General features: G+C 34.9%; 1 protein-coding gene across 2 annotated transcripts in view; it reads right to left on the reverse strand.

Annotated features, from left to right (window-relative positions):
* Nucleotides 1–6,899: 6,899 nt before the first annotated feature.
* Nucleotides 6,900–12,708, reverse strand: part of KIF14 (kinesin family member 14) — a 28,720-nt gene continuing 22,911 nt past the window's right edge. Inside the window, exons 26-30 of one of the 2 annotated variants that reach the window (XM_074597506.1) lie at nucleotides 12,530–12,649; nucleotides 9,989–10,063; nucleotides 9,205–9,343; nucleotides 8,691–9,062; nucleotides 6,900–7,957 (exon numbers count right to left, since the gene is read on the reverse strand). In XM_074597506.1, the coding sequence (XP_074453607.1) occupies nucleotides 7,902–7,957; nucleotides 8,691–9,062; nucleotides 9,205–9,343; nucleotides 9,989–10,063; nucleotides 12,530–12,649 (762 nt within the window). In that variant the 3' untranslated portion in view covers nucleotides 6,900–7,901. Of the gene's footprint in view, nucleotides 9,063–9,204; nucleotides 9,344–9,988; nucleotides 10,064–12,529; nucleotides 12,650–12,708 lie in introns of both variants that reach the window. The other variant, XM_074597505.1, reaches the window with a different exon arrangement.

Below are 12,708 nucleotides of genomic sequence, written 5' to 3' on the forward strand. Positions count from 1 at the left end.
TACCATATAATTACTTAAAGGAATACATAACAGAAATCTTATCCTATAAACTATAGAAACCCCCAAACAAACAGATTTTTCTATAGGAACTAATTTTTTTACCAATATGGTTCAAGTGTTAACTTTCAGGTGGCAAGGAGATTCCTTCCATGCCTGGTTAGGGGATGCTGCCTTACGGGCTCCTGGCGGGTACACCCTTGTGAAACACTTCCATCTAGTGGCTGCAATAGGAATAACTACGAACTACTGAAGTAAATTGCGACGTGGAATACAAACAGCTGAGAACAATCTTCTAGTAAACAATCCTCTAAGAAGTGGCTTAATATTTGATCAAGCTTTTCCACCACATTAACAGAGGGGTAAAGGAAAAAAAATAAAAATCACCATATCAAATATTCATCTTGAAACTACTCTTTTCAGGAAAGACATGGTATAGCCAGCCGAACTTTTCTAAAACAAAAAGAAAAAAATCCCAAAACTATAGATGCCTAGAAATTTTTGTTACCATCCATCTTTTTCTGAAAATGGTGTTCAGAGACTGTGCTAGCAAGGGGCAGAATTAAAATAGCCAATAGAATCATGAAAGAAGTGTTAGCAAGTGGCACACGAGTTTGGATAGAGAATTACAGAATCAGCCCTGGCAGTGGGAGGTTTTATTTAATTTTACAGTAGAACTAATTAGGGAAGTATCCCAGCTATCTCCTGAAATGTCGTGGGACATGGCAGCACGCCAACACAAGAGAACACCAGCAAGGGCTTTTGCTGCTGGAATATTTTAGGGGTCCACAATCTAACAAAAGCTATGTCTAAAGCTCTCTATATGGAGCCCCCAGACCACGTGAAGCTAGAGCCAGCCACCTGCAGTCTCTCTGGGGTAATCCCAGGAGTCAGCAACCCTCTAGTGATAACAGCAGTTGAGGGAACAGCATGGGTTCAATCTGGTAGTGTTAGCTGCAGCTGTCTAAGGTAACGTAATGTGTCTTAGAAACACATTTATAAAAGTTTTATTCAAACAGGAAAGGAGTTATCTGATACCCTCATTGCATTAGTCCATGGCTTATCACTCCTTTGCTACATACAGCAAACCTCACAGTGCTACCTAAGAGCACTCTGTGAGCATTTTTACGTAATAGTCTGGATTCTCTCTCCTGATAAACAGCAAACTTAGAACAACTAATACACTGTTGCACAGCAAGATGAGGAACACAAAGGAACGCCTTTGCATACTCCTTTTTGGACTGTGTTATATGCTCAGGATGGGGTAAGCATTGTATAAAAAGTTTGTACATACTACACACACACACTTCACAATTTGATTAATCATCTTGTAGAAAGATCCAAGTTTATGAGATGAAACTTGTGTATTACTGATCATAATCAAACAAGAAGTGAAGGCCAGCTAAGTTAAAATGAAAAAAGATTATGTCAGTATTAACTTAATTAATCAAATATTTAAACAAATGCTATTAAAAATATAGTTTGCTATTTTAGGGGTAAGAAACAAGAAAGTTCATTTGGTTCTGCAAGGGGAGAGGCAAAACAGAAGACCAACAAACTGAGTCCTTTTTATCAACTGTTAACTATCTACTGTTGAAGAAGGCACAAGAGTTCAAAAACCAACATTTGTTTTATTCCACACTTACCCTTCTGACTTTGTCAAATCCCTTGTGCACAGCATTCTTTTAAAAAGCATTTAGGATACCTACTTTCAGCACACTCCAAAATTAAAATACAGAACAATTTACTTTTGAAGTAAAGTATCTGATGTTAAGTATCATTTAATTTACACATTTCAACTTCACCTTTTATCAATTCACCTTCTTTTTTTGTATCCTTGTATACATGACCATATACAGGTAGTAAATTTATGATACAAACTACCAATAGAGAATTTCAGATTCAATTTGGTGCTTAGAAAGTTGATTTATATTTTCTTTCCCTCTCCCGTGTATGTCAATTGTCATCTGCAATAGATGATGCTTCCTAAAAACCATACTTAGTTGTCATTATGCATTCATTTTTTATACAATAGGATTTTCATTTTACATTTATAGAAAATTCAATAGTGCATTTAAAAGTTCTATGATTAAAGCAAATAAAAATACTGAAAAGCATAATTCTTTAGAGTGTTGTATCGTTAGTTTTACATTTCATTAATACAGTTCTGAATTCCATCCCAGAACTGCATTTTGTGATGTTAAATGCCTGAAGAACGCCAGCATGAGTATTTTGAGAACACACTCAAATAAACTTCATAGAGCGTGCTATGTTAAGAGCTATTGCAGTGGCACATAGTCTTAGCAGAGGACTGACTCCCATTGCAGACCTGACTGACTAAACCAGGGTGTTCTAGCACAGGTACTTTACAGTCTAAATAGGGCACAACAGGTTCCCAGAACTAGGCATGAGGAGGAAACATACAGTTAAAGAAAAGCAGTAGACTTCAGTAGAAAATTGGAAAAATTTTCACATGAATGAATACACATGTTCAAAGGAAAAGTTAAAAAGATTCTCTAAAAACTCAATACCAAGGCCTGAACCTTGGCCTCAGAAGGCAGCCGAGCTCATTGACACAACTACCTGATAGAAAGGTATAACAGAAGTATCACCATAGCGAAGACACAGAACATTAGCCATCCTGTTTCCTTTTCAGGAACTCAAAGTAGTAAAAATTATTCTTCAGCTTTTGGGAAATAAGTTTTGCTTTGTATCTATGACAGGTTCTTGCACCATTGCTATTTTGCAGATGTGCCTTCTATGCTTATATAAGTATATGCACATCTAGCTAGCTACATATATACCTTTGTGTTTGAGTGCAAGGTTTTGTACAAATGTCAGTATGTAACAAAGCTTCTCTTTTTTTCCCCCCAAGATAAACAATCTCTTCATCAATACCATCATTCGCACGCTAGGGGGAGAGGTAAAAATGCATTAGTATGATGTCATTTTCTACCACAGGTAATTAACACACTTACCATCTCAACATAATTCAGTAAGAGAGGGTTTTACGCCAACATGTAATACAAATAGCTAGGTAGGCTACTAGACCAAAACCAGCGTTGTACCAGTTAAAATGCACTTAAGATTGTAGTTTGACATTTATTTAAATCACTATGAATAATATTTGAACAAATCCATAGACTTTTAAATATTTTAAATAACATAAAGCAAAGCAGTCGTGGTTAATTTGTTTGTTTGTGGTTTTTTAACCTTTGAAGTTTGTGTCTATGTTATACAAACCTATAAGAGAAAAAATGAAATATTCAGACAATAGCATATACCAATGTAAGTGAAGTATTTCTTATTAAGCTACTAGACTTGTGTAAAGATTAAGTAGTGCTTGCAATAGGCTTAAGGAATCTGCATGAAAGACATCAAGTTTTATTTGTTCACTCACAGATGACCACCGTGAGTTTTTTCTGATACTTTCCTTCCTTTCCCTCAACTACCCATACTTCTTTCTGATTATGAATTTACTTAGACTTACTTCAATTAATAGAGGTATTCAAAATTAACTCAGATTGAAAGATACCTGAAATAATATTTTATGTTGTCTTTGGAACTCGCTGTTGGCAAAATGTTAGTGCAGGAGACCTCTTTTTCAGTTTTCTCCTGTTTTCACTGCAACAATCAAATTATATAAATGTTGATTAGATAATATACATCTTCACCTATTCTAGAAACCAATACTATCATGAACATATACTAAGAAAACACAAACAAACAAAAAAGATGTCAGGAAAAAAATTCAAGAGTAATCAGATCTTGTTACATATGCTGATTTCAACTCCTAAAAAGAGCAGAAAACAAAGAAAAGATGGCAAATATTTTTTTTAATATATAAAAATAAAATATTATTAGGACTTCAAAAGAAAGCAAACAGCCCTTCCTTGGGAAAATGCATAAACAATCTCAGATCCTACTGAAAGCTAGGAAGGGAATTAAAACGCTAAATTAAAATCCTAAAATAATATTAAAAAAGAAAAACCAAAACTCATGTCACTATGAAATCAGAAAAGTTGCAAAACATACAAAAGCAACAGGACTTATCACAGTATGCTACACTATGTAAAGAATGAGAAATTGTTTCCTGTCCAAAAATAATAGCTTGTATTTGCAGAGGTGAATCAGATGCAGTCTCCTCCTCTGCCTGCAGATGCCATTACTGGATCAAATTAAGTCTAAACTGCAGCTTGTTTTTCATCATCTAGAGTATTCTCATGAGTCAGTGAGTGCTAGAAGAGTTTACTTATCCTTATTTTTTAACACTGGTACATGTTCTTTAAAAAGCATAGCTAGAATGTGCTTTTTTCTAAAAAGCATTTACAGAAATGCCTCAATACAGATGGGCTAACATTTAAACGCTTCAAGCAACCCAGTGTTCGTATTCTGAAAATATAGTTCCTCCCAGGACTTTTGTCTTTACCTGAAATAAAGGTGTTTCTTATACCTGATAAGAGATAAAGATGAACAGTTTAGTGCCTGATCACAGTTAGTTTGACTCCCATGGCTCTACCAATTTCCACAATAAAAATCAATTTGCATGATATTTTTTGCAGTAGTTTACCTCATGTGTTAATGTTGGATGGTGTTAAAATGTGTAATGTTATTTTCCTACTAGTAAACAAATAAAACTAGAAGTTGAGCTGTAAAAAGCAGTAAAGTAGCAGATCAGTACTCTCGGAATCATTATGTATTTTTATTAACATAGTACTATTTTTCAAATAAAGCATTGAACCAAAGAAATACCTATTTCTTATTAACTTATTTAAGTAACTTCTATTGTAAAGAGAATTTATTTCATTAGTTAAGTTTTTCATAGTTTTGTATTTTCAAATAAAACTAGGGTGCAGAAGTCTGAACACCCCATCTCCCCACTATATATTTAAAATTAAAACATATCCTCCCTCTTCTTCTTTTATGTTAGTCAACAAAAGCTATGGGTCAAATACACGAAGTTCTAATCATTTTTACCTGAATTCTGACCAAAGAATATTTCCCTCAGGGAGTAAGAGAGGACATTAAAGGAAACAAACAAAAAAAAAATCCAAACCCAAAACACAAAACCAACACAACAACAAACCACCCACAAAATACAGATTACTTGAATACATATAACAAAGTAAAGCCGTCAAAACTTCAGTAAACAATACATCCTATTCAGGTCTCTAAATATTTCTTCATAACACTTCCCACTCCTCCCTGCCCTGTGCACGTTCCTGACTCTTCACTCAATATTTCCTTCAGAGACACCAAGCTGAAGACTATAGGTTTGAGAACCCCAGAGAAAGATCTTTCAAGACCAAATTTAGTGCTCTTAGCAGAAGCACGACATCAGCTACTATAGTGACCAAAGCCATAAAAGCCCTGTCTATGCAAGTGTGTGTGAACAGGCTCTGTTGGTACCTCTGGCTGTGGATGGAGAAATAGTTACCAGAAAACATCAGTCAAGGAGAGGAAGCGTCTGTGCTGAGGGGTATAGCACATCGAAGTCTCAGGGGTAAGCCAACATGAGCCTCCTCTTCAGGGTCAGAAGCTCACAGTTGTTGTTCCAACCTTGTAGTTATGACTGATTTTTATGTGTGGGTGCAAGTAAAGTGTGAAGAAATAACTGAATGTACTGTGTGAACAGCTGTCTGCTGAAAGTAAACATCTTAATTCTATTAATAGCACTTAATTAATACAAGATGTTACCGGTTGCGATCCCACTCCGATCACAATTCCCCCATCAGAGAAGTTTACAATACCAATGTATATTCCTGCAAAATTAATTAACTTTGTGACATGCTAAAGGAAAAATTCTACTTAAATTACACTGTTTTGGTGTCTGTGTTCGTTTATAGCTTAGAAGAAACTTTATAGGTGCTATTCTTCTGTGTATTACCACTATCTGCCAGAAGCTATTTAGACCCTGACTTTACAGATCTGCAAAAATGCAAGATGGTGAACGTATCTGGACCGTACTGCACAGCCCTTTATCTCAGTAATACTAGGGTCTACTTCATTTCACCACTATGCCTGGCAGGTGATGCAGACACTGCGTTCAGCCATGGCAATTCCTCTGCTGACCTGAGCTTAACCCACACACCTACCTCCAACTCCTTGGAAAGAGTAGTAAAATAATGTACCATTCAAATCAATCCATCCCAAAATCTGCCTTCTATGATCCCAATTCCTTGACATTCATAATTTATAGACAGACTAGCCTATAGTTATAAATATACCTTACCTTATGGTATATTACACCAATAGATTACTGGAGCCTCAGCTAGGCTTGTTGATGTATTAATGCAATACGTTATGAGAGCACTAGCTCACTCTGATGATGTACAGTCATCGTATATATTGTAAGAATGAAGTACTTCAATGATGTATAACTGTAACAAGGGCACCAAGCTGAAGAAAACACTAGCAGAAGTAGGTTTTGTTAACATATTACCTTAACATGTGAATATAGTATTAACAATGTGAATAAGAGAGACTGATTAGATGTGGTTAGTTAGCGTGGAGGGAAAATGACCCCGCACAACACCACCACCACACAGCAGGAAGCTATTGGCAACGTTTTCACACATCCTGCAAAAGCTAAATTTGATATGGTTAAGGGTGCCCATCTGATACCTCAGTTAAAACTCTATCAGAAGCCCATTTGATACATGGTTTCTTTCTCCTGAGTTTCAAGAAAGGCTAAAAACTGAAAGTCAGTTTGAGCTCCAAATTTGTGACGAACTTTCCTTTCAGTTTTAGAAAGAAAACAAGGCAGAGAAAAAATTCTCATAACAATGAGCAGAACTACAAAAATCAAGATGTTTTCTGAGCAATGCTTCTAATTAAATACAAGAACAAAAGCAAACATGATTAGTCACCTGGGCAGGTGAAACATTGGTAACACACTTGAATAATTTTGTAATGGGGACTTGACACACCACCACTATATTTATTAGCATAAATTGGAAGGGATTGAGTATTATGACATTAATAGGTGTAGATTAGTTCATAAGTATTCAGCCTCTAAGTGTGCACTGTTAAGTGTCTTAATAGAGGAAAAACTTAGGTAAAGAAGTCTTTTTTTCTTGTTTTGTTTCACTTGTGAGTTGCAGAAAACACTTCTTACTAATATTTCAGATTTTTACACTACAATACTTCCAGCAAGGAAGCAGTACCCTCAGTGACAAAGGAAGGTCTCAAAACAACTATATACAGAAGAAAACTGCCAAGGAATTTACACTTAAAGTTATAAAAATTGGTGATCGGTTACATGATCTAGTTTTACTCTTTACAATGCTCACGCTTAGATACATGATTCAGAAGAACCAGTTACATTTAAAACTTCCAGCCAAATACAATATAATACATTTACAGAAGTAGAAATATACGAGGTTTCTCTTCACTTTTAAAGCATAAAAATCTGAACAACTGAATATACTTCGTTAACCCTTGAGCAGACTTGGTAAAGGCCTTTACAGTAGGAAAGTAATTAAGCAATATCACACCTCGTGTGAGGAGATTATTAGCTGCAATAAAAATTTTGTAATATTTTTGATGGGAGGTCTGCACTGCAAGACATTTTTTGACAAAGTATTAAGGTATACTAGTCTTAAAAAAAAAAAACAAGCAAACATGTGGGTTACTGTTTCAGCATAATTATCTTTCCCCGTTTCCTACAAATAAGAAAAGCACAAAATTACTAACAGCATCAATTACAACTATAACATGAAAGCATTCAAAGGAAAAGGCTGATTGACTCTCTTTACTGTAGTCTTTGCACAGAAAATAGTTCTAAGAGCCTGACATGTTCTCGAAGACTGAAATTCTCAAGATGTTGAGCATCTTCCTTAAGAAGGAAAGATGATAGCTATGAATATCTGGCTTGGAAGCTTTGATATATAGGAAAAAAGGTTTTAGCTTACTAATTTCTCAGCACTGTTGTGAGTAAAGTGTGCTAGGTCCAGGCCTCCTAAAAAAAAATATTAATCAAATAAGATTGTAAAGTACTTTTACCATTTCTCATAGTTTTCCTCTACAGAAATAAATAACAGGTTTTGCTTTGGTTTTACAAAAAAAAGTTGACATTTAAAAAAAGTGAAAGCCATAAAAACCACTTTAAATTTGTAATATCACTACTAGATCATGAAGCAACAATATTGACAAGAAAATTGGTACCTACATAATCTACCTTTCAAGTGTCTAAAATAGGAAGTCAATCTTCTTATCTAACTGTATGCAGCATAAGTGTACGTTACAAACACCCTTCAAAGGGATCTCCCTCCACTGTTACAGGAAAGTCCTGTCAAAGGTTTAAGACAAAGAGATGTGAATGTCCTACTAAGCGTTTACTACGTTTCCTGTTTATTCCCCAACCGTTTTTAGTTTCTCCATTCATATTATCTCCAATAGATTTCTTTACTTACTGCATTAAATTATTCCTTACAGGCTTAAATAATAATAGACTTTTATTAAAACAAAAGGCATTATACTTTAAAGTCTAAGCCCCTTAAGGAATTCAATTTTTTTTTGTGAAATTTAGGGTACTTATCCTCATACAATCATGTAATTTACTTTCATACCACTTACTAATAATATTAGCAATAAATTTTAGCTTTTTGTGCTATGTTGCTTTCCCTTCATGTAAAGGGAAAGAGTTTCCCTGAATTTCTTGATAATAGCATTTTATACCCACTGTATCCTACCAGGGGAAAGCTCAGCAGGAAGCGGAGGTGAAGACTGGAATTTGTGTGTGTGTGTTAGAATCTGCTTCTGTTTCCAAACAAATTCAGCTTCACCTGTTTCAACCTGTCCTCCTCCAGTCTCAGTAGTTTCATTACAAAGAGTTGGAGATTTCAAAGACGGCTGTCCTTGTTCAAGTTCAAAATTCATAATAAGGGAATCAACCAGAGAGTCCAGTTCATCCAAGTTCATAAAAGGCATGGGTGTTTTCTGGGTAGTGTTGTTTGCAGAAGTAGAAGACAAGGCAAACAAACTGAAATAGTTGTAAAAATATCCAGCTATGACACAAATCTTTTCTGCAAAGCTCCTGAGAGGGCTTGTGTTTCTATATGACCCTATGAAAAACAAAAGAAGAATCAAATGCAGCATTTTGCAAAGAGCAATCAAGTAGCCTTCCCTCTCTCCCTCCCTCTTGCTTTACAGGTCTCCTGTAGTCCACAGGGTACTATCAAGACAGTTAATAACCCAATTAAATACCTTGTAATGTAGAAGAAACAATTTGACAGACTTCAGCTAGGCACTGCTCCAATTCCAAATATTTCACAGCAATGTTAGTGCCTTTCTTTATTTCTTTATATAAAGATTCTTCTTCTGGTAATTGAGATTTCATTTCTTTCTGTATTAACAAAGAATAATTTATAAAGAACAAAATACATAACAGTATATTAACTATTAAACATAGCTATTATGGATTCAGTCACATAAAACAGGCTAATGCTGAAACACAAAGTGAAAGCGATGCCAAGTCACAAAATGTAAGATGGCTGCAAAGAGAAGTGCAGATTGTTGATAGGAAAAAGAAAAAAGGCAAATGGAACTGTAAAATCCAGAAAAGGTTTGGCTCTTAGAGGATAGATTAGATCATCTATCTTGGCTTTTAATTCAAAATATCAATAACTATGGCCATAAACTATTGCAGTAGTTATAACACAATTACACTAGCATTACCGAACTTGAGGCTTCTAACTTAAAAGAAAATAAAACAGGTGGTTAGGCTGTTCATGATGAGCACAAAAAGAAGGAAGGCAAGATACAATATCTCCAGAAATACTTTAAGTAAAATTAAAATCTAATATTTTTGAGTGGAAATGCAATAGCCAGAAAAGTTAGCGTTCCAATCACACAAATACCACTGAGAGAGGAAGTGTTGTCATGCAATAGTAAATATATAGAAGTTAGTTTCAATTCTTCCTTTGTTAAATGCATCCTTTAAATTTAAACCCCAGCCTCAAAGCACATGTTTTCTGAAAATTTCTCTTACCTTTCTGCAATAAGAGATGTTATTTTCAAGGAATCTGGCTAATGCCACAACATTATCCTTTAATCGATTTTGAATCTACAAAGAAACTTTTAATTACATAGTACACTTGATTCAAGACAAAGTAAAAAGTACATTAATATTTTAGAAGGATAGCAATGAACTCTGGCATACTAATGCAAAAAAAAAAAACACACCTCAAAAGCAGAAGTAACGTTTTCTTGCAACATAACATGCAGTTTTTAAGATAAAATGTTTACTGGTAGAAAACATTGTTAACTATGTCTGCAAGGTTTTAAATAACCCCTTAATACAGGAGGATTGAATGAGCAAATGTAAATATTTGCTAAAGAAAGGTTGTCCTGTAATTTTTGTATCGCTGTCGTTCTAAGTGGTAGGGGTAACCTTTTAGTTAATACTCTGGTGTTCTCTCCCTGACTTCACATCTGTTCCACCAGCGACAAGCACATACAGGGATCCTGCAGATGCATAGGAATCTGCTGCAAGTGAGGAGCATTATCTGGAAAGCACACTGCTCATTTCCTTTTACTGGAAACATGAAGCATTTGGGAGTTAAGCAAGCAGATAGGAACACAGAAGATTTTGGACAGTTTCATTGTTATCTGTAGGATTAAGAATGATGGACAGTGAAAAACAGAATAGGAAGAACTTTTTGCTTTCCTTGAGATAAGCAATTTGTCACTCCTCTCCAACTGATTAGAACCTTTTATCCCAGGTCATGTATTACAGATTTTTGAGCAGTAACAAATTATTCAGAAATACGTGTTTTATATATCCCAACTCAGTAAGGAGATTTTCTTATTGGCCACGGTTTGGCAAGTTTCTCAACTTTGAAGAAAAAGAACAAAAATAAAGACATATGAGGCAGAAGACAGGATTTCTCAGACACACGTAAACTGTTACCTTTGGCCTTGCATGCTATCTGTACAAAACATATTTATTCAGAAGAAAAGTGGCAGAACAAGCCTATATATCCCAACACTAAAAGGAAGCATGTACACAACATACACCTAGTATCTTGCTGAAGAACATTTCAATCTTTCCAAAGAATTTCCTTCAAATTCAGCCAGGCTTTCTGTCAAAATGGCTCACCCACTAAGAAAGTGACATATTTCTAAGGGGTACTTCTAGCTTGCCTACTGGAACTTTCATAGTCAGAGATATTTTTAATTATGGTGTTTATTCCTTGTACTTTATTCTCTACTTTGCGTAACTCCCTACAATATTATCTCCCTCACAATTTGTCACCTAAGCAAAATAAGAGCACAAAATAACAGACTGTACCTTAAAAAAAGTCCCTCCAGGTAAAAAAATCCCAAGTAACTCACCATTGAATTCAGCATGTAATTCTGCTTTAAGTGTTAAAATACACTATATACACCAATAATAGTATGTTTGTTTCATGGAAGAGCAGTTCCTCCCCAGAATAACTCTGTCTTCAGCATACTGAAAAAAAATCAACCCCAAACCTATTCAATTTGATAAAATATAACTGCTAAACTGGGGGGAGAGGGAAATATCTGTTTGTTATGAGGTAGTAGGAATCTCTCTTCTTAAAATTACAAGAATAATTAAATTGAGGTGGTCTTATGAGAGAGAAAAGCTTCCCATTGATGTAATTCCTTTTCATATTACAATAAGTTTGGAAAGTGACAGGAACAACTGATTAATACAATATAATAATTTGCTGTAACTTTCCTATGAAGTGTGGTAAATTGCTGAAATTATAATACCTTTGCTGCTTATCAACCTGTACAGTATTTGAAGGTCAGCTGTGATTTCTGTGGTTGACACGAACTCAAGCAGAACATTTATGACTTCTGCGCTATTCAGTAGCTACTTTAGTCAACCAATTTCCCTCTAAAGCACCCAATTCACAGAAGTGCTTCAGCATACCCCAAGCATTAAGCACATGAGAAGTCTAGCTCTTAAAAAGACAACACTGAACTATTTTAATATTTAGATAACATGCTATTTGGGACTAGGACTGTAAGAGTAATGTATGACAAAATGAAGCCATCAAACTTTCTAATAATCTTTGTGACAATTACAGTGAGTGTAGTAACAGAAGAGGTGATTACTATTATCAATGTAAAATAACAATTAACTTTCAGGATCATAAATTGTTACACATTAAATATGCCATCTTTTTACAAAACAAACTTCACATTAGTATACAGAATAAAAGGTCCACTTCCTTCTTTGTGCCAGTTTTGATACTCTCCCACTGTTTCATGTTTATACTGCGAAATTTTACACAAAATACCCTCCAATGCACAGAGAAACCATTCTAAATAAAATACACTTAAATATTCAGTCTACATATGGGTGAAAGGCTAAACACTAAAAAATTCTGCAAGACTGTAGTCAATATTCCCACTTACCACCCATCTCAAACCTCTGTTACTATTCGTAACTGTATTCCTACTATAAAATTTCTAGACAGAATTGCTGAAAAACAAAAGGATACGATCAAGTGCCTCTAAGATACAGTAGTAGTTTGTAGTCTTACTTTCATCTCACCTCATTTTGTGGATATTGTTTCAGAAGTTCTTTCTGCACTATTCTTGCTTTTTCCTGTACAGTATCAATGAGAAACTCCAGCCCTGAGCCTACTCCATCATAAATGGCGAGTACAAAGTCCTTTTAAAATAAAGGTTTAAAACACAATGATTAAAGGAATTGATATGGCCTTGAATTAA

Source organism: Larus michahellis, chromosome 8 (genome assembly GCF_964199755.1).
Source record: "Larus michahellis chromosome 8, bLarMic1.1, whole genome shotgun sequence".
In the NCBI taxonomy this organism is placed as follows: domain Eukaryota; kingdom Metazoa; phylum Chordata; class Aves; order Charadriiformes; family Laridae; genus Larus; species Larus michahellis.